Raw genomic sequence first — 22,498 nt, forward strand, 5'->3', positions numbered from 1 at the left:
CCGTTTATCACAGCATGATCCCATACTCCAACTGGCTGAACGGAGCAGGTACTGCACTGCAACGGAGGCGGCTGATCAGCACCGTTTGGGGCTTGGGCTTATAGGGTTTGGCTGCTGTGCGTGTGGAGCTGAAAACAGAGTGATGGCACAGCGGAGGTCCGTGGGGACAAGGGACACTTCAAGGCAGGATAAGGCATGTTGTTTGTGTTTGTTTCCTCTCCAGTGCTTTTGGACTATGGCTGCACCTGCTCTCCTTCTATGTTTAAAACCCATATGACTACATGGCACAACATGAGCTGCAGAATGCCGCAGAGAGCGAAAACATAATGAGATATCTCATACAGCTGGCCGAACAGTCTTCACAAAATCATCCAGGGCATTGATTATATGGGTTACACAATGCTCCCTGGTGTACAAACAGGACATCTCCAAGACAAAATGTAGAAGAAATCCTGGATGCCCTATGAGACAGCATTACAATCACTGCCATGGTAACAGCAAATCAGCCTTGTTTGTATTTTGATAGCAGCCGCACATGAGCTCAAATTAACAATAAAACTAAGGTGTTATGTTTTAAAGTCTGAAAAATGGATATTGCAAAGGTCTTTTCAAAGCAGAGAATACACAATAATCTTGATGTTTCACTGTTTGCAAAACACAATTCTACTAGAGTCTGGCTTCTTTTGGTCCGACAAAAAAAAAAATCCATTGCCATTTCCAAAACATGATCCGTCGGGGGGGAAGATTTCAGAAGTCCCTGAAGTGTTCTTTGTGGCTTCCCTCTAGGTTAAAGATCACTTTGCATAAGTCACAATGAATAAAGCTGCTCCACTCACAAAAGGAGACCTAGGAGCAGCTTCAAAGGACAGGCATCACTGAATATTCAGAGACTGAACAAGACATGCAAGTCAAACATGCCCGTCTCCTTACACAGTTAAGACCATGCTCGGACTGATTTGTGATAGTATAAAGATGGAGCATGAAGACAAGGATGGTGGGCAGTAATCCCAAAGTAGGTCTATCATCCTTTATGACAGCCCGGAAAGGGAAAGACTCTATCAACTTAGGGCACCTGTGGATGGACGCACACACAGTTGCAACAGTATGAGCACGATTTAAAGGTCCAGTGTGTAACATTTTGGAGGACCACCTGAAAATAAGAATCGTTGTGCTTTCTTTACCTTAGAATGAAGCAGCGTGATCGCCTTCCATGGAGCCATATTGAACTGCCAGGTTTCTACAGTAGCCCCGCAGGGACAAACAAACACTGGCTCTAAATAGGCGCATATGTTTTGCCGGCACTGTAGCTTTTTCTTTCACGTTTGGAAGGGGAGAGCAATTTTAGCACAGCTAAATACTACTGAATCCTATCCACTGGTCCTTTGCAACTCTTATAGAATATCTGAATTAAACCATGCTTTTGCAGTATACTTCTTCATTAAAAGGGTACTCTACTGATTACTCTGAGTATCCTTCTAAAACCCTTTATTATTTATAGGTGAATACTAGAGTTGTGTAATAATCTGATAATATGAAGTATCACAATACAGGGGATATGATTCAATATATTTTGATATATTACGATACCATAAGCTGCAAGTTATATTGCGATTTAGTTGCTGTGACATCTAACATCATAGCCCTCAGTTCATGTTTACAACACTGGTATCCAGCGGTTGAGGGGCTAACCACAAAAATCTAGTATTTTTGAGAATCGATACAATATCACAAAATATGTTTGTATAATTTCTTACTCCCCTAGTAAACACTTTGTCTCGACATGATAAATAATTGCAGTTATAAATAAAACGTGTGCAAACTGAGAAAACCAGTTGGAAGCGAGTAATCTGTGGCTTTGACTAGAGTTGGGACTGATGTCACCGTCGCACACTGATCCATACAGTCTGCGACTGAGTGAGCTAGTAACAGTTGGCGAGTCAACATGTCCTTAGTTTGGAGATATTTTAGTGTCGAAACACAGAAAAGTAAGACAGCAACTTGTAATAGGTATAAAGCCAACATTCTGAGGGGTGGAAGTAGTGCTGCATTGTACTATACCACCAGTTTAATTAAGCAGTGTCAGTACCGCTATCAGCAGACATGGAGGGGATCGGTGCATCCCTAGCTTTGACACAGTGTCTCATTTACTTCTGTACACTTTTTTATTTTTTTGGCAGAATTTCTTTATTTGAATTATTAATAGTTTTAGAATGGCATGCATTTTCACTCATCACATTTCTATAGGTGCCCTTCTTGTATTTCGTGTTTCTGGCAGTTTTACTCTGTTAAACTGAGAAAGTGATTTGACTGACTGCAGTTCAATTAGCAACATGAATGTTAAATACCACTACGATCCTCTACTATATGTGTCTGCTGGCGCTCAAATCAATACACACAAAAAGAGCAGAGGTGGAAAGATGGGATAAACCAGCAATCTGGTATTGACCTGTGAGAGAGATAGAAAAAAGAATTGATGTAGGAAAGGCAGAGATTCATATACATCTCCCTGAATTCAACTTGATAGCATCTTATGTTATATACCAGCTTGGTAAACACCCACATCTTTAAAAACTTCACACCCACAGTTTTAACACGGATTTCTTTCTGTTGTAGTCTCCAAAACCAAACCGAGTGAACCCTGATGACACCATTTGGGTTAGACATTGTATGTAGTGCTTTCTCCATGACGAGTAAACTGACCTAAAAAAATGCCCCTTTAATTTCAGTATGTACTTATTCTTACATTCAGTTTTGTACATATGTCCATTACTCCGCTGTTGCAATATAAACTGCGTATAGTGAAATAAATAAATGTGATAGCTTCATCCAATGAAGACATCCATTAGAGGATGTTGTTGAACTGAGTCTGTACATTTGAGTCTAATTTGCTTTGTAAATGTCTTGGAAGTCAACAATGAAAAGATGAGCTAACATTTGATTTGAGGTATATCTATAAAACAAAATGCAGCAGTAAAGTGGAGCGATTGTAGTAAATGTTTGTGACTGCTTCGACTGGCAGGCCTCATGTATCTGTTACAGTCAGTGACGTCAGCCAGCGGTTGAAACCTTTTTTTTTTTTCTGTAATGTGATTAATTTCTACACAATACAGGCCCTGGCCTGTTTCTCTTCCTCCTGCTGCAGCCCCAGAGCAAAGCCAGCCACAGACACTGTCCCTAGGGGGGTCTGCCCCTACTGCTAAAAGCAATACATATTCATTTGGACACAGACAATATTTATGACATGGATGAACAACAAAAAATATTTTTTTGCCAACAAACAAAGCAGCCATCTGTCAATACAAAAGAACGTCTGCAGTTTTACTGTTACATTATGATGCTTTGGCATCATAATAAATTATCAGCATCAGCTGCCTCATCATTTGTTTATTAATAATACATGTAAGAGCACACTGTGACAACAATATGCATTTTTAATAACCCAATTACAAAGCAGTGGGATGTGGACACGCTGCAAAACGCACATATTTACAACAAAACGGTGCAGACTCGTCCTTTCCTGGGCTGAATAATTCTCTGATTACAGGCGTCAGTAGCATGGTATTATATTCATGAGTAGGAGGGGTCTCTGGGTAGTGTCAAACAGGGTTATACAAACTGATCTGGTACAGCGTGAACTACTTTTTCTAAAATGGAGAGGAGCGCTCATGCAGCCAAACCACGTGGTCACAGACTCCACACGAGAAAAGTCCCAAAGTCAAGCGAGAAAACAAACTCACAATTTGGTCCTATTATAATCTACACGTTCACTGATTCACAAGAGCATCGCTGAAAGGCAGCCTCTTTGCATGGGAACAAACAAACAGAAAAAGAAACTCTAAAAAAAAGATCCCCTCCTCACTTAAACTACTGTCCTCCAACGTCCTGTTACTGAGTGCAGTACTCCCATATCTGCTCCAGGCTCCATGAATGCTCTGCTCCACTGTTTCCTTTACAGGACTGGACAGAATGCACATGCTCTGTGTTCTCAAAGCCTCGGGTGGGAGCAAAAACAGGGACAACACACCACACACACACACACACACACAAAAATCTACACTTAGTGGAGACGCACAAAAGTGATTTCAGTCTTGAATGCCTCTTAAAGGTCTCTCTCCATTAGAAAATAGAGGTCAGCAGCATTAGGTCCACGACTAAACACAGTAATCGTGTAGTACAAAGAGCGCGGCTGGGTCACACTGGCAGCCCATTAATGCGCTCGGCTTTGAAAAAGACAGAAAGTGACAGCCTCTCAGTTCCTCTTGCTGCCTCTGATCCACAGTGACAGACAGGAGGGGATCTGGACTGCACATTTGGGAGAAACGCACATTTTGGAGGAGGCTCGGTTTAAAAAGTATGCATTGTAACCAGGTTGAGTTAATCCACTCTCCTTCCTTGGACTCTGCAGATATTAATTACCATACATTTCTGGCATGCTCTGACATTGGCCTGTCAGATGGAGAGTGAGTGTATGGATGCAGCGTGGAGGCAGCACCCCGCTCTGCCTTTGTGTTCAGATCTGGACTGGCAGGGTGTGTCGTGCCTGATCTGCAGTCAGGCTCCTCTTCCTGTCTCTCTGCTGCGGACTGTAAGGAGCAGGTAGGATCTCTGATAATAACACTGCTCATATCAGAAGACATACAGTAAAAAACAATAACCGTTCCTGCTGCCCTTAACTCCTGCTACACTGAAGTGTTTTTTAGAGGCCAGCATAGATTAAAGTCGCTGATAACTGATCAGTTTCAGCATAAATTGAGTTCCTTTACAGTAAATCGCAGTGGTCAGTTTATGCAAATTTATAAATTCATGTTTTGATGGTTGTAAAGCCACTGTGTGCAGAATTTAAAGAAAATCCAACTTTGGTGCCCCCCATTGTTTGATACGAAAAATACCCTTGATAGCAACACACAAATGGCACCAAAAGCAATATGAGGGTTAATGTCCTGAGTGGGGACAATAGAAAGAGTATTTACCACCAACTCTCAGATTGATGACTGAACCTGCGTCATTCCAGTCACATTGAGGAGCAGCTCACTGATGCATGCTGGGAGGTTTCGCTTCCAGATAACCTTGGGATGCTACAGTATAAAAAAATACAAGCTATTATTTTAAGTTGACAAGGTTAGGAATATTTGTCCTGCACTGCCAAATTATTTTAATTCCAATACAAAATAAGACTTTGGTTAAACCCCAAATAAATTATTAGATTATTAGAATTAGTTGGACTTACAAATATACATTGACTGGACAACAGCATCTTTATACTTTTAGATATCAAAATAGTTCAAATTCTACACCTAGAGCTTTACATTGTATTAAAGAAAGTATAATCGCTACAGTCATTAGAGGGATCTGGTTGTTGTACAGGTTCATATGTTGAATAGGTAATATTTGTACTCTTAACATATCTTTTACTTTTACAAATTCCATATGTCCTCTTGCAAGGGTCACTGTGTTTTGCTTTTCTTGCCCATTTCCGAATGAATAAAGGATGACACTCCTAGGTGTGTTGGTGGCTCTGTGCATGTATGTGTCTGTGTGTATGTGTATGTGTGTGTGTGTGTGTGTGTGTGTGTGTGTGTGTGTGTGTGTGTGTGTGTGTGTGTATATGTGCTAGAATGTGAGTGGCAGTGAGTAGCCGAGAAGGTGTGACACATGCTGTATGTTTTATTCAGTATGAGATGACTGAAGGTGCGACTGGCCTGGTTAGCTTTCTCTGGTCTCACGTATTCATCTTGGGCTTTGTCACCCACACATTGACATTTAGCTCTAATCTGTGATATGTATAATAAGTGTAGTAGGAGGATCATGATTTATTGTCATGTTGGAGAGATTTCACTGAATAATATATATATATATATATAAAATATATTTATAAAAACATAAAATAAAATAGAGGATATTGAATACCTGCAACAGTATTTTGAAAAAGAAAAAAAATATCAACATACAGTATATGTGATTTAAATCTAAATTATATGGGCAAGCATATATTATTGCATCAAATTAACCAAAACCAAAAGGTAAAACAGCAGAAAAGTTAACTTTTATGTAAAAACTGGATGAATAATCATCTAATGTGCTCAAAAGAAACAAGTTAAAGTTAATTATGTGTCAAGCGGAAATTGTGTAATACTTTAAATACTTTAAAACAGCACTCAAGAGAGACACGTGCCTCTCAGAAATCCAAATGTTATGACTATAACTTCTGTTCCCTGAACGAGGTTGCAACATATTATGTGATGCAGCTCTAGTACAGGCACTGGCTTGCATCATTCTTTCAACAGGAGCGCACTGGGACGTATGGGACAACATAAACCCTCAATGGTGCTGGACTCATGAGACAGCCAGTGTCAGTGATACAGCTACTGTTCTGCTGCAGGTCAAGCCATTAACCTAATTCTACCAAGAGGAAAATTTGTTTGCAAAGAAATATAGGCCTACATTAATAATAAGAACTACAATACCCATCTCAAACTTCATTAACTTTGTAAAAGAGTACATCGATGCAGCAAAACCAGAAAAATATATTTTAAATAAAACCATAGTAACTATTGCTGCTAACTATCCAGGTCTCCATCTCATTCCAGAAACTACTAATACCAGGTGTGAACAACAGCAAATGTAAAGGACTCATGTATTCAACATGACTGCTTTATCAGAATTTATCAGTTATACTGTTTAAAAATATACCTGAAAATACTAAACCACTATACTGGTCTTTGGATGACAAAAACCTGGATTTCAGGCATCTACCATTGAGGTAAACCTGCTTAGTTCAGCAAAGCTCACATGTCTGAGAGTAGCTAACAATCCCACTAATTGAGTTGAACTCTTTGCAACAGTAGATGCAGTAATATAGCTGTAAAGGCTTGCCAGCTATGAGGTGTTATGGATTCAACCTAAAACTCTGCAAAGCAAAGCAAGCTAGGTGCTGTGGACGGAGCTGTCATGTTTTCGACAATTGTTATTTTCCCCTTGCACAGCATGTGACAGCGCATTTCTTCTGGGATGAAATCCCCAGGGGCACAGAGGGATTTGTGTTTATGTAGCGGCACCGGGGAGCCTGAGGACATGACGTGTGACTGCAGCCCAGCAGAGAGGATGGAGGTGCTTGCACACAACCATAAAGAAAACAAGAATGTCTGAATTTTACACGTACTGTACACTCACGTGGAATCAGGTGTAATCATGTATACATGTGAAGCTGCGGTATGCTCCACATACTCGCTCTTACTCTCTTTTTGCCTTTCATACCCCACACACAGGCACTTCAAATGCAACAATAACAACAGCTATGTGTACTGTAAACTTTAAGGAGCTTAAAAGGAGATTTAGGAAGCATGTCACTCATATGTCTCCTGGGAAATGCATGCGCCACACTCAGATTCCTCTGCGACCTTTTCATACGTGATTAGAAACTGCAATCAACTCTGAGTGTCACTGCCTGACACCACATCCCATTTCATGCTGCTGTCATGTTGTTGGCTGCTTGTCACTGAAGTTTCTTTTCACTGTAAGGTATCTGAGCGACATTATGTCAAAACTGTACGAGTTTGGAGAAAAAGGCTCTGTGAGCTTGGCATGGATGCTGTGACAGTAACATGTGATATTATTTCAGAAAGCTGAGGTCCCCAGACAGATGAAGAGGGGGAAATATGACTGAATGTGGAACTGTGAAAGGAGATTACTCATGGAGATTGTGAAATGTGTCGTCTGCTAATCAGATTAAGAGCAGAATAATCCCAGATGAAAAAAAAACTAAATATGAGTTATGTACAGTATCATCAACAAATACCACTGGAGTAAACATGTCCTTCCTCACAGTGTATGGAGAGGTTTGATCAAACTATGATGTTAACCTTCATCTCACAGTCACTTCAAAAGAAATTTAGTATTTGACATTGACAGTCACAATTTGCAGGATATTCAAGTCGTTTAAGCCATTTGAATGTGGTTGCTAGGCGACTGACAACTAAAATGAATGTTGCACTGCTGCCTTTTAAAAAAAAGATAATTAATTTTGTGTTTTTCTTTTAATTTCCACATTATGTTTTGGAATTAAAAACACTTTTTAACATTTTAAACAATGAACTCAGTATCAAAAAAATATATGCTTACAAGGTTGTGAATATTGAAGCTTCAGTGTGTAACAATTAGGATGATCTATGGGCAGAAATTGAATATAATATTCATAGGTATGTTTTCATTAGTGTATAATCACCTGAAAATAAGAATTGTTGTGTTTTCGTTACCTTAGAATGAGCCAATTTTATGCGAGTGGTGTTCTTTTAGTTGCAGTCTGCAACTTCACTGCTAGATGGCACTAAATCCTACACACTGGTCCTTTAAATCTGTGGGTCTCAAGATCTTGAAAAACTGAAACACACCTGAAGCCACCAACAGTACCCATATGGGGATCTGCACCTCTTAAATATGGTTCTTTAATAATCCAGATTACCATTTTTTAATACATGTCTATATGATCATTCTGAACATGTTACAGCCTCAATATTCATGGTCTGGCCCGTAAGTACATCTTCATGAAATATTTAGTGCTAGAAGCTTGGTGATACAGGATTTACTCACAGGGCTAGTTGGCCGACTACTGTAGCTGGTGTGCAAAGAGCTAAATGGGAGCTGGAAATATGGAAGCGTTTGTCAACAACAGTGTCTCTCCAAGTTAGCAAGATTAGTAAATTGGCTCAGTCGCTAACAACCCAGTAAGTTCACACAGTTTACACATAGATAAATTTCTGTCTTATAACTGAGTTCATTGTCTCTTTTGCAGCAGTTCATACAGAGGAGGTTAATAGATGCTACAACACAGCTAATAAGCTATGATAGCTTTGCCTGTTTTACACTACCATCCGTTTACCACAATAAAACTAGAGCCCAGTGTGTTGTTTTTTTCTTTAATTTACTAACCATTTGTATGTTGCATGCTGTCACCAAATGGTTGGGTTAATAATCATATCCTTCTTGTTAATCTAAACAGTATAGCACATACAGACTGACACACCTAAAGATACAAATGTACAAATCCACTCAACACACACACACACACACACAATATGATGGGTAGTTCTAGGTTATCTACCTGATGTGTGCTCCCCTACTAGCAACACACTAACATACTCCCAAACTTCCATATTCCCTCCAGACTTCTCTTATCACCATCCACACCCATTTTCCATGCTCTTTCTTCTGTCCAAACACGTCTTTCTGCATGGTCGAGCCCATGCTGCAGTGCATACAGCCGGCAGGACAGCTGTCTGCCATGCATAATGTGTCCTCTGAGAGTCCCCTCTGGCAGGTGGAGGCCCACCGGAGCCTTGGGCATACATCGAGGTTCCCACTACTATGGGAAGGTCTGCAGACATATGGTCCTGAATAGAGATGTGCAGAGGTTTTCCTTGAATGTGCCACCCACGTGCAGAATTTGATTAAAATGAAATGAGGTCCTGATCAGGGAGGGAAGGTGGCTTGGGTGGTGTGACTGTCATTATTGTCTTGTTACTGGCTGTCAGGCTGCTGATGCCCCACTGAGATACATCTATTCTATGTCAAAGGGGTGTCATGAAATGTGAGTGCAGATGAATGAACATGTGAAAGAGTCTAAGCATGCAATGGACGGTACGAGCACTGAGTATGTATCATGTTTTTTTCATGTTTTATTTCCTCATACTTAGTTAGGTATTCAGGGCTTCTATGCTTCATTATACCTGCTCAGAGCAACCTGATGCAACATGAAACTGTCCAATGTTCTCTCTTTTCACAAGCTAGGAAATTGGCTCACAAATAGGACCTTGTAATGGCCGTCACCCATATCAACATGGTGTCAGCTACACAAACAAACTTAACAACACAAACTTTCAAATGTATTTTGATCAATTGTAGATTGTCAAGACAGGAAAGTCTTCTCTGTGGGTCAAATAATAGCCCTCAGAATCAAGAAAAATATATTTCATGAATATAAAATTGTATTCCGTTATCATCATCACTTTTCACTCCCTTTCAGGCTGCCTGCAGATTTTTATATTTCCTCACATCCATTCTCTCATAGCATAGTGTTGCAGTTGGCCTTTTCCTCATTAGTCATCTTGTTTCAGTGAATTTATGTGAAAACATACACCAATGTATTTCTTCTGACAGGCCAAACAGATTTACAATAAAATAATACCACAACTGAGATTGATGACTGAGCTGCTTCCTGAATTCTTGCCCCAAGTAAAGCATGAGGCCCCATGACTATTATCTATGACTACTGTCCAATATATTCATTATTGTCTGATCATAAAAGCAATACAATTCAACTTACCAACATCATAAATGAACTTTCAGTGTTCATTTTAAAGTACCAGAACCATTTATTATAAATCATGTATGTCATAGCTGACCATTATGGAAACCATGCTGCTTCTCCAACAATATACACATAACTAATCCAGATCTAATTAATCTGCCAATGAAATGCACAACGATTCCTCATTGTTTTATCTTTATGCAAAATGTAAACGACCCGACCTAAAGCCAGTTTTTGGTTTGTTCATTCTGGGCTACTGTAAAAACACGTAAGGTGACCCACGGCGTCTGTAGGTAAAAACAGCTCATTCAAAGGCATCGTACAGAATGCTTTCAAAAAAAGCCCTGAGCCCATTCATTCCTACAGAAGATGTAAATATAAAGAAATAAAAACAGGCCACAAATGTATAGTTTCATTTTTCAAAAGCCACAGTAATTTACGAGAACAGCTGGGCTGTGCTTTAGAGCATTTAGCAGGCAGCAGGACGGGATTGAGAATAAGTATATAATCAGTATAATAAGTGCATGTGTTAATGGTAATTAAGGAACATGTCAGCTAGTGTAACAGTGTGGCTACGGCACAAAGGAAGACTATATATCAGGCTTTGGCTACACAGATAATACTTAATAGAATCAACTCATTAATGCTTCTGGTCTCGATTCTTGAGGACAAGAAGAAAAATAAAGAATACTGGAGAATAAGGAGACAAAAATGACAAACATACTGCTATGATCCAGGTAAAAGGAGCATCTACTGACATTTCTGGAAGTATCCACTAAAATGTATTAAAAAATAATTAAAGTAAATACAAATTTAAAAAATCAGATAAATGTAAACAAACTAAATATGATGAATGATATAACCAGTGATATATTTAGAACATCTAGGTACAAGCTGTAGCCTTCCATCTACAACCAGTAAACAAAGCATTGAGTGCTTTCAGCAATCACCAAGTATAATTCAGTTTGGGAACACAAATTATTATTCAATATATTTCATGCCACTCATTTCCTTTCCGGGCCAATTAAATCTAAATTAATTCAAACTATAAAATGAAACTTCAATTTGCTGACTAATGACAGAACTTTCTGGTCAACAGATATCCTAATCTGAATTTCAATCATTTGGCTTCAGCATGACGTGGCAGAAACAAACCTGCGTTGCCAGATTACCGGCAGTATTCTATGCTACAAGCAGAGGCAAGTGCCATTTTAGATGTAACAAAAGCAACATAACAGGTCAACAAAGAAAAACAGTAGTGGCAAAACACTTAGGTCTTTGCCTGCAGATTGATTGCTTTTCATTGTTGCCAGTTTGAATACTCTGATGCTCCAACTAGCAGCTTGGCTCAACGTCTATTTGTGTGTGTTTAGTGCCAACAGCCTGGCCAGTGTGTGGGGAAGCCTGTTGAATCTTGATTTGGTGGCTGTTGTTTTTATTCTTTCTGGTCAGTAAATGGACTTGAGCTGAATATATTGTTGTGCGCTGATACACAACATGTTACGGTTTACTGACAGGTAAAGGTTTTATTCTGGTGGTTTTTCAAGGTTGCTCTTCTAGCCAGATTCTCATTAAAGGGTTGGGTCTAAAACAGGGAGGCAAATATGCTTAAACAAAGCAACATTTTAACCATTACATGTCAGGGCTTTGAGACAAGACGAGCCAGCTTAAACTGAAGAAAGATCAAGTGTATACTGCATCTGCTTAATGCAGGGCGGACCACGATAACCAAGTGACGAGTTTCTCCAGCTGAATGACATGGTGATAGTAGCTTCTATTACAGCTGAGAGATACAAATCACTACAATGGACTTCTAATTGACAGCGTGTATTGGCTTTGTATATTAGTGAGGAGACAAGTGTCTTGAGGGGGCTTTTCATGTGCCAGAAGATGCCCGACATGTTGGAATTATTTCCCCATTGGTCTTAAAAGGCAAACCTTAATAGTGTTACTTCAGCATAAATTGGCAGATATGAAAAGAGTCAGCGAGGCAACTGTTCACGTTATGGAGAACAAACAAATACACCCATGTCAGCAGAGCTGTCTGTCTGTAAATCTGAAATTTTAGATTGGCACAGAGCATGCCAAGCTTTCACCAGGTAAAACCCCCCAAAGGATACAAGCTCCAAACAATTACACTCAATTCTAGGCAAGCAGCATTTTTACCACAGCAGGCCGGAGCATGAATCAGTGATATCTGTTAGGTGGCTGTCAGTTGGGTGAATGTAATCCAAGCAGCTGTTGCATTTATCAGTTCCAGTAAAAGAAGTGAAGAAGCTACGAAAGGACACATCTGCTGCAATTATACAGAAAATAAAGAAGAATTTGCTGGAAAACAAAATTTTAACTCAAAAATGTTGCTTTGTACCAGCCACATGGTGCAGCCAATTCATGCCACATGTTCCTCGATTATCTGTGGAGCGTGTGGCAGCAGAAGAAAAAATAGCAGGCCTGTTTGCACAGAACCACCTTGGCAGTGTTTTAAAGGAAGAGTTTGACATTTTGGGAAATACATATACTCTCCTCCTTGCAGAGAGTTTGATTGTTAGATGGTTAGCTTAGCTTAGCATAAAGAATGGAAGCAGCAGGGTTGGGTACCAAAACCCGGTGTCTACCAAACCAAATTACAACGCAGCCCTCTCTCTACATAGCTATGGCAGCAGGTAGCTTACAACTAGCTAGTCGCTACCTTAAGCACAAAATGCCAAGCTAAACGGTTTAAAGTGTGGCTGTATTTCGCTTGAAAGGATTGCAACAGTGTGTGAGATGTGCAACAAATGTTTAAAATCATGCAATGTGCACAGGGGGAACCATCTGCCGACGCACAGTTAACACATGAAAGCAGAGTGCCTGCTGACTGCCTCTGTGACCCCATGCTGAGCCGGCAGTGTGGGTGTCCCTGGCCCTGGGGATGAAGAGAATATCTCCATTATCTATGATGGGGATCTTTTCTAAGATTATTAGGCTCATTAGTACTGTTACTGTTACTTAGTGTTAAATTAGCGTGGTTGCGTTTGCAGTTTTATTTATTATTTAAAATGAAGTTGTATCCAAAAACGTACCATGGAGTTTTGAACTGGTTATGAAACAGTCTCAGTTTAACACTGAAGGCTCTATATGACCTTCATAAGCAAGGTTGACCATCACAGAGAAGACTGGCTATTTCCATGTAGTTATTCTTAATGCCTGCCAACGGGTCAGAGTCCCCTTGAAATCAGTGAAACGAGGCATTATAAAAACTACCACTTTTGTCTAAAGGGGTCGCTAGAATCAACACAAAATTAGTTCCTTTAGCTACTTTAAGTGTTTTGTATTTTCTTATATATTTTGTAAACTTTAAACAGTTAATATATGGTTGAATTTCAAGTTCAAATTTGCCTTAGTAATTAAAAAAAATATATTCTTTAAAATCTTAGTACCGGCATGCAAATAAATGAACTGGCAACCCTGTAAAAACACATTTTTACACTTTTTTTCCAAAGCCACAGTGAAATTAAAAATAGTCTGCTCTACCGCTCCAGATTGGATTTAAAGGCATACTATGCACTCACGGCCTGATCCCCTCCCCCCTGTATACCGATACATGTTCAGTAGGATGGAAGCGTCGGACATCGAACAGGCAAAGATAGACTCCGAAGATGTCTACTGACCAGGTAACGTCTTCCATTGAGGCTGCTTCTTATGTCGCTGATGTATGTGACGTTGCGCCGTAAAGCAATTTGTGATTCTCGCGACATTTGGCAGACTTGCATTGCCGGTTCTGCCAGCGCCATCCTTCCCCAGCGTTCCTATCGGGATGATTCGCTATACTACGACTTCGTTTACCATCGAAATGACTTTGAAGCTGTTATATTAAGGTACAAATCTTGCATGTGCCTTTAAATCCCTCTCGTAACCTTACCCTGCTCGCATATTCCATTTCACTTGGAAATATTCCACATTACTGAAGTTAACGTCCGTTTCACTGTGACTTCGAACTCTGGATGGAGCCTGGCTTGCTGTCCAGTCTTTTTGCTAGGCCAAGTTAATCCTGGCTATAGCTTAGTATTTTGTACAGATATGACATTACTGATCTTCTCATCTAACTCTAAGCAAGAACGCAAAGTAGCAGATTATTTGCACCTTATTATACTAATTTATCCAGGGGGCTGTTTGCCTTTCGCTTGAGAACAAACATTGATGACATTGAAATGAGGCAGAAAAATAAATCTCTAATCAAAGCAGACTCAGCTGTAGGCTCCTGACAGGGAGGCTGTCGCACTTCCCATGGACTAACCAAGATTGATCACGCCTGAGCAGTGCAAGAATCACTTAGAAATCTTTCAGTCCCCCATAGTGGCAGATGTAAGGTGTTGATTACCAAGTCAAAGGTGTCATTGAAACAGCTGGATCTTAAACAGCACAACCCAACAAAACACAAAGAGCTTCGAACTGCGAATAGAAACATCTGAAAACATTTCAAACATTATGATCTCATTCCAGTTTTTGTTTTTCTGTCAGCCAGCCCCCAGTTGCTGGTGTGTTTTCCAACTGGGTTGACTGGGTCATTAAAATTACGAGAATGAATGTATTGCCTTACCTCCAGAATGCGGGGGTGGGCCACACAGCAGAACCACTCCTTGACCTTCACGGACTGATACCGAGCTTCTTCTGTGAGTCTTGAAGTTCTCCAAGTCTGGAAAATAAAAAAGGTCAATAAGTAAAAAAATCCCATAAGTCAGTGGCTGATACATCTAATCCTTGAACACATGAAAGCGCTGTCATGAACAAATGACTGTTTTTCTCTCTGCACTGTTTTTCTTGCTTCCCATTCAAGGTCACAGCCTATGGAGCCTAAAGCAGCGTGCAGCAGGCGGGGAAACATTCACCACAGGTCGGCAGTTTATTATAGAGCTCACACTGATAAACACACCACACACTCACACAGCACCAGACAGTTCCTGGCCTATATTTCTTCGGTGTGGGAAGAAACTGAGGCTTAACCCTGACAAATACAGTTCTTGTAAAACTCAGAGGGCCAAGGTTCAAACCCACAGTGTGTGTGAGTGCAAACTACTGAAGCACTGCAGCACCCGCGCAAACAAATGATATACAAATACAGCAACACAATTATCCTCTCTATGTCTATGCTGGTGTTATATAGGGACATTTTCAAGATTGAAAGTTCTTTGAGAGGTAAACAGCCTTTGGCTTTGCCTCGGGCCAAATCACCCCCAGTGTGTGTCTGTATATATTGTTGATATCCAAGACTCACTGTGATTGTGCCACAAGTATCAGAAAGGAGTGAATTAAAGGTTCCCAATGGGGACTTTTGGAGGATGACGGCAGAAATAACTGGTTAACATGTTTTAAAAGTTGAGAATTCTTTTGAAAGTAGTGCCGCCAGGTAAAATAAATGCTAAAAAGAAGAAGAAAAACAAATTTTGGGTTGAATCTATTAAAGATTATGCGTGGAAAGTAAAATGTACAAAATCCAAAAACAAACAAAAGTACTAGTAGTCTAGATAATGTCATCCATTGTATTTACATGCATTTATTTAGCTTTATTTTGATGTTATTAGTTAAATGTCAACTTTATACACTATATTAGGTTGGTGTTGGAAGGCTGGATGCTTTAATGTAGATATGAATGTAGATGAAAAGATAAATATTAACTGTGTACATGTCCACCCACTTTTCCACTTTGGGACTTTTACTGTTTATTTGTGGCCAAATAACCAACCTCTATACCAGTAGTTCCTAATCAGGTTTCGTCAAAGCTTCACAGGAGGTTGCACGGCCTTCTTGATTTAAAGGGGTGTAAGAAAACATACATAAAAATACAAAAATACATACAGTGGGCCTATATCTCAGCATTTCATTCATTTCTGTGAAGAAAACTAAAATGAATTGTAATTTTGACTTAAGATCTAAAGTTTGAAGAGCTGAACACAAGCTATATTCACAGAACCTTCCCTTACTGCTAAACAGTCTCGTCCTGCATTAGAAAAGTAGTTAGTTAAAACAAACAAAGAGCAAAGAGAACAAAGAGAAGAAAACACTGAATTTGTTAGAAAAGAAACCTATTAAGTGTGTATGATTCCTAAATAAAATAATAAATACATAATACAGACAGAATTGTATAAAAAGTTTATACAAAAATCAGCTAAGATCATCTCTAATACAATATTCAGAGGAAATAATCTGCAAAAAATAGTCTGCTCTACCGCTCATTTCACACAATCTTCCTACAGAAAAGTGGTCAAAAAAAAATAAGTGAAGCTCATCATATTTTAAAAATTAATCGTTTGATTTTTTTTCATTTTCATTTTCTGTCTTTTTTTCTCTTCAGACAACCTTGTTTACTATAAACAGCAGTGGGCCGTGTCTTCTTGGAGCAACTCATTTTGGATGTGTGGGGACATAAAGCCTAGGGAACAAAAAACTGTTTAAACTGATCATCTGGGAATATTTTGGTGAAAAACTATAAAAACTGATGATGATTAGCCTAATGATAGATCCAATGAGCCTGCTGAGACAGCAATAAACCGGATTTTAGGATACCAATTACTGAAAAAACACACAGATCTTAATCTGATTTTCATCTGCTGCAGTTTTTCGTCTCTTCAGTGGAAGCTCAAGAGACAAATAGGTCACATGCTTCATGTACGTCATGATTTATTCACTGAGTCTGTTTCCATTGCAAGTGTATGTAAATGGGAATTTTACTGATACACTTTTTTTCCCCCCACCTCAGTCGAACGTAAAAAACTGTTTTGTAATAATCTTTTTTTTATTTTTTATTTCAAATTCCCAGCATTTCCCCTCAGTTAAAAAAAGCCCACACAGATAATTGAACTGTGCACAAAAACAAATGGATGGAAACATATTGGTTACCTCCCAGTGTGTCAGGAGCTCATCCTTTGTTTACATCGCTGTCAGCTCAGTGAAGTGCCTCTTCCTTTGTTTTTATATTATTCGTGAGCTTCAAATTCCTGGTTTAAAAAGTCATATTCAGTGAGGCATGTTGCATGTAACAGATGACATACACTTTTACCTGCCAAATAATTGCATACTGGAAGAGACACAGTTGAGTGAGAAAATGAAAAGATTCAGAGAACTATTACTGTACCCTGCTTTGGTAATTGTACACTCCAAATAATGAATGGAAGTCCTGCCTGAGCTAAAAACATTATGAAAAAAAAAAAGAGTTGAAATCAATAGTGACACACACCCACTAATATGAGCCAAACAGCAATCTGCAGCCCAGCTGCTAAGCAGAGAGGGTTGCTATGGCAGGTCACACATGAGGGATTTTAATATCTCCGGCGGTAATCAGGTTACCTTTCATTCATCACACCCACCAACACTGAACATCACAAAGCTATTCCTGGTATGGCCTTAACAACAAAAGTACTGTTGAAGTGAACTAATTTCCCTCCACAATTGATGGAAACAATAGCAGGTCATTACGGCTTTGGGATTGGTTGTACTAATGAAGTACATCCTAGCAGTGCTACATGTAATTCGCACATGACATGGAGGTTAAATATGTTCCTATTGGAGCTAATATAAGAACAGCTGTTTGATTTTCAAAGGAAATAGCAGGAAAACATGAATCAGTTACTACAATTTATAGTTATACAGCAACCTCATTAAATTAAATAGCTTCAAATAGTCGAAAACAATCAGTTGATACTATACTAATCTTGTTCCATTTTCACTAATAAACATTTAAAGTGTGTATTCTTTGCATATGATTACATTTTTTTTCATTTAGTTTGCACACTGAGGATGCTTTGAGGTCCAAGTGCATTCATAAATGTGCTTTTAACAAACGAACAGACAACAGAAAATTAATATATCAAGACAGGTTGATACAGGGTCCCACATTTATCCATACATATTCTCCAAATGGGATTAATTAACCTTAATTAACCTTGCTCTATTATACGCAGCATATTCTCAAGTCAGTGCGAGCAGTGGTGCAGACACGAGTGCCCTCTCTTTGAAGATCTGCAACCAATCCACTTTCAAATGAGATTACTGATTAGTTCAGCTCTGAGTGATCTAAATGTAAAATTATTGGGCCCACTGATTTATGAAGAGGACTATAAGGTCAGTTAATATATGTCATATTGGCTGCAGGACAAGTCAATTAAGAAACAGCCTTTAATTATTTCTTTAAGCATAAACCTCTTCTTAACCCACAAGCATAGTTTAACTAATAGCCGTTTGAGATGCTTAAGCCCTACTACTAAGAAAGTGGTTGCTAATATTTTTTTAAAGATTAATGCCACATTTGGTCCATTAGGGTCAGTTTGATGTGTCTACCTCAGGGATGTAAAAAGCAGATGGAAAACCCTTGTTTCAGCTATATGAAAATATGAATCATTTTTAAAACAAATAATTCACTATAATATTACCTGGAATTAAAGGTACAATATGTGATTTCTGCCACTAGGGGGTCTCTTATATCAAAGCAATAACAAAAGACGAAGTTTGGTGAGACTGTGAGGTAGTGTTTGTCTTCACCATCATGCTCGTCAGCTTCTCCCGTTAGGATTCCTTCTTCCTTTTTTAACAGCAGCCGATTTATGTGCAGAGGTCTCATTGTTGGAAACATTTGGGATAATGGAAGTACACAACTCAACAAAAAATATAATATAGCTCTAGTGTTTATGGACCTTTTAATGCGGAAATGTTACATATTATGTCTTTAATTAATTTAAAACTTTTCCGATAGAGTGCTGCATTTTAAAGAAGGCCAGAAAGCCAATTTTCAATCCTGTTTCCATTTATTGATCATTCAGGTGGAGCATCTATAATGTCTAAAATACCTTCCAGTCTTCTTGCTGTCTTGGATTTATTTTGACGTTAGCAAAAACACTGCAGCAAGAGTCCGCTTTTGTTTTCCTCTCAGTGCCTCTGGGGTGTTTGCACCTCAGTTCAGCCCGGTACAGGAGCTGTGAGAAGCTCCTTGGACAGCCCAAACGCTTTCCCGGTGTTATACACACAGAAGACACTATGGATTACTTCACGTTTAAAAGCAGGTTGTCAAAACACACTTGTATGAGTGCATTGCCTAGGCCGGGTGGCGGCACAACTGGCTGTGTGGATGGAGTGTGATGTAACTGTTTGTGCCCACCAGCTGCTACAGAAACTGAGCCACTGTGCTGCTGTGGGTTATACAAGGAATGTTTGTGTTTGTGTTTGTGTAAAGAGAGCACAGATGTGTGACAGTGAAGGACTCCAAAGAGATAAACGAGAAAGTCACTGCCTACTGAGGAAATAGTTTGGCGTTCTCAAATCCAGTTTAATTTCTGTCAACCATTGACAATGATTATCCACAAAAAAAGACTAAAATAACATCATCATGTTTCAGGCATTAAAGACACAAGGCTTTTCTGTTACACTGACAGCAAGAGACACTTCAATTTTGACTGATGTGTATTCTTGATAAGCATCACCTGTTTTTCTTTTACCTGTCAAAACTGTGTTCACTGTCTCTTGTATTTCATTTTGCTGTCTGCATCCTGAATCTTGATGGAAAGAGAGAAAGCACTCTTGTTGGATTATATATTTGCTGCATCAAGCTGGTATATTCCACTTTCCAACCTTTTTTTCGCCCCCTGCAATGCCTCTATACCCCCCATGAGGGGTCAGGCCCGAGGTTTGACAACCACTGAACTACACCTGAGGATCCCTGGGGGTTGAGGTTGTTGTACTTTACTTGGATATTTCCAATTTATGCCACTTTATACCTCACTATATTTCAGAGGGCAAAATTGTACTTTTCACTTCAAATTTATTTGACAGCTTTATCCAGATTTTACATACAAATATATGACTAATAAAAAAATTATGACATGATGGAATTTATAGCTTGAAGCGGCTATAATCTGTTTCTAACAACAATGTATCAAATGTGCAGCTGCCAAAAAAGTGATTTTTATGCAGCAGAATGGGAGTTTGAAACCTTTAGATCATTCATAGCTACAATTTGCAGAAACTAAATAATTAGATTGAATAATTAAATAATAATAAATACAATTAAATAATGTAAAGTTTGTTTGTTTGGTTAGACAACAGGTGAAAAGTACCTTCATATGTTAGAAACCATATGGACCTGATTTAAAAATAAACAACAAACAAAACACAGATTAATTTCCTTTTTCCTTGTATACTGAACAGTTTTACCTTTTCAGGCCAATAAAGAGTATTCCAAAATAGAAACAAGAAGTGTGTGAAGGAACAATCACTGTACAATCAGCGTACAACCTTTGATAATGTTGCACTACTCTGTTCTAAAGGGTCATGAAGAAATCCCTCAACTAGACAACAAGCATACCGTACTACGACTATCAAGTAGTACTAGTACTTCATCAAGTTATATTTATAATTTTGGTAATAGTGCACAGTCAGCTTTGATTCCCCAGTATCAAACCATCAGTGCTACAAAGTGTTACACACTCTGATAGAGTGTTGCAAAAAGCTCCATAATTTGTCATTCAAAGGCTCCAACATGAAGAATAAATAAGTATATGCTGCCATAATGCATTCACTACATCTGCTTTACTAAATAATTCAACCTGTGGAAGGTCTGTTTCTTGTGTCCGGCATTTCAAGTGTAAATTATTATCGCACCCACAAAGTGACAAAAGAAGTGCAGGATTAAAGTGCTCATAACATGTAAATCCACTCATTTGATTTATGTTGTTGTTTGTCCCTGCTCCTTACTGGAAAAACAACACGCCGTCTCCACACCAGAATAATTGAGCATCTGAGCGCAGGCCATAGATTGGATGACAAATTTGCTGTCCAGAGTCATTTTTGCTCTGCAAATCACTGTCCCTCTAAATTATATTTCCTGCACTGTGAAAAAGTGGCCCGACACTGACAGGGTGGTGACCAACTCATAAAAGTGCTCAAGAAGCAAAGACGGGGCAAAGATGTCTGAAGATCGGAATTTAAGATGCTTTCTTAGTGCTTTATGACGTGTGTAGAATTCAATCTGGCCTCCGTGCTTAAATTAGGCAATTTATTTTTATAGCTTGTCATATTTTTACAAATTGCTACTTCTCAGTAGCTTTTTGAGGAACGCTGGCTGTCTGGTTATCTCTTAACTGTCACTCAAAGCTGATTATTATTGTAGCAGGGCTAATTGACTTCCCTGTTGTCGGCTTTATCTCTGGTTGGTGTTGCTTATCAGAGATCACCGATGAGAGCTTGTAGCTGAATATCTGCTCAACTTTTTTTTAACCCCTGCACCTTTAGTTAAAAATGAATAGTTTTGGCTGTACATTAGTTATTTTTCCCACTCTTGGACATACAGTAAAAGGCCAGGAGTCTTTTCTTAAACAAACATACTGTGGCTTGAATTGCTGCACAAAATGCAGGTTTTTTTAGACTTGTTGGAACAATCTGGCCACTCCAAAATGGCAACAGAAGCTTTTTATGAGCAGCCCCACCACTTACTTTCATCTGAAGGCACGATAGAAGGTTAGATAAAAGCACCCAAGCCTCCCCAAAATACGAGCCTACAGAACAAAGTGGAGAGGAGCAAGAGACATCTAAGGTACTGAATTTATTCCAAAAAAGTCTTTTTGGCATTATTTTTGGCTGAGATCAAAGCTGTTGTGATTTGTGAAGTGGTGATGTCTCTTTTTCACGAAAGCCACTGATTGTCCTTGTCCACATCCACAGACACGGCCTCGCCCGTGCTGAAAGCATGCTGCAATAGTGGTAAAATCCAACACCCCCCACCTCCCTATCCATCCACTCTCAACAGCAAAAAAGAGCAAAAGAAGCATCGTTGTGAAAAGGATGGACATCGTTGTGAGGGGTGGGGGTTGGGGGCTTGACCAAAGGCATGCCTTTCATTGCGCACACAGGTGTGCACACGTTCACTTTGAGTTCAGAAGAAAACATGAAAGCACACAGCTTTCCTGTAAGGGTCTTCTCAGATAACATATCCATTAAATGTCTCACATAAAGGAACAGCAGTGAACCTGACTCCTTTCAGATTTTTCATTAAAAATATATAAAATGGTGCTAATGTTTCCCACACGAGTTTACGGAAAAACCTCAGTGTAATTTTCAAACGGGAGGCGGCTAACAATGATTAATAGCCTCAGAACAAGTGAACGTGATGTCCCATCTAGATCCATTAGCATAAATGATTGCAAACCTGGGCTGGCATTACAAACAATGATC

General features: G+C 39.2%; 1 protein-coding gene across 2 annotated transcripts in view; it reads right to left on the minus strand.

Annotated features, from left to right (window-relative positions):
- The window catches only part of cntn4 (contactin 4), a 142,409-nt gene that overhangs the window by 59,179 nt on the left and 60,732 nt on the right, over window positions 1-22,498 (minus strand). For both annotated transcript variants that reach the window (XM_051416536.1, XM_051416535.1), the window contains exon 5: window positions 14,883-14,978. In XM_051416536.1, coding sequence (XP_051272496.1) covers window positions 14,883-14,978 — 96 coding nt within the window. The remainder of the gene's footprint in view (window positions 1-14,882; window positions 14,979-22,498) is intronic.

This window comes from Dicentrarchus labrax, unplaced genomic scaffold (assembly GCF_905237075.1).
Source record: "Dicentrarchus labrax unplaced genomic scaffold, dlabrax2021, whole genome shotgun sequence".
Taxonomy (NCBI): Eukaryota; Metazoa; Chordata; class Actinopteri; family Moronidae; genus Dicentrarchus; species Dicentrarchus labrax.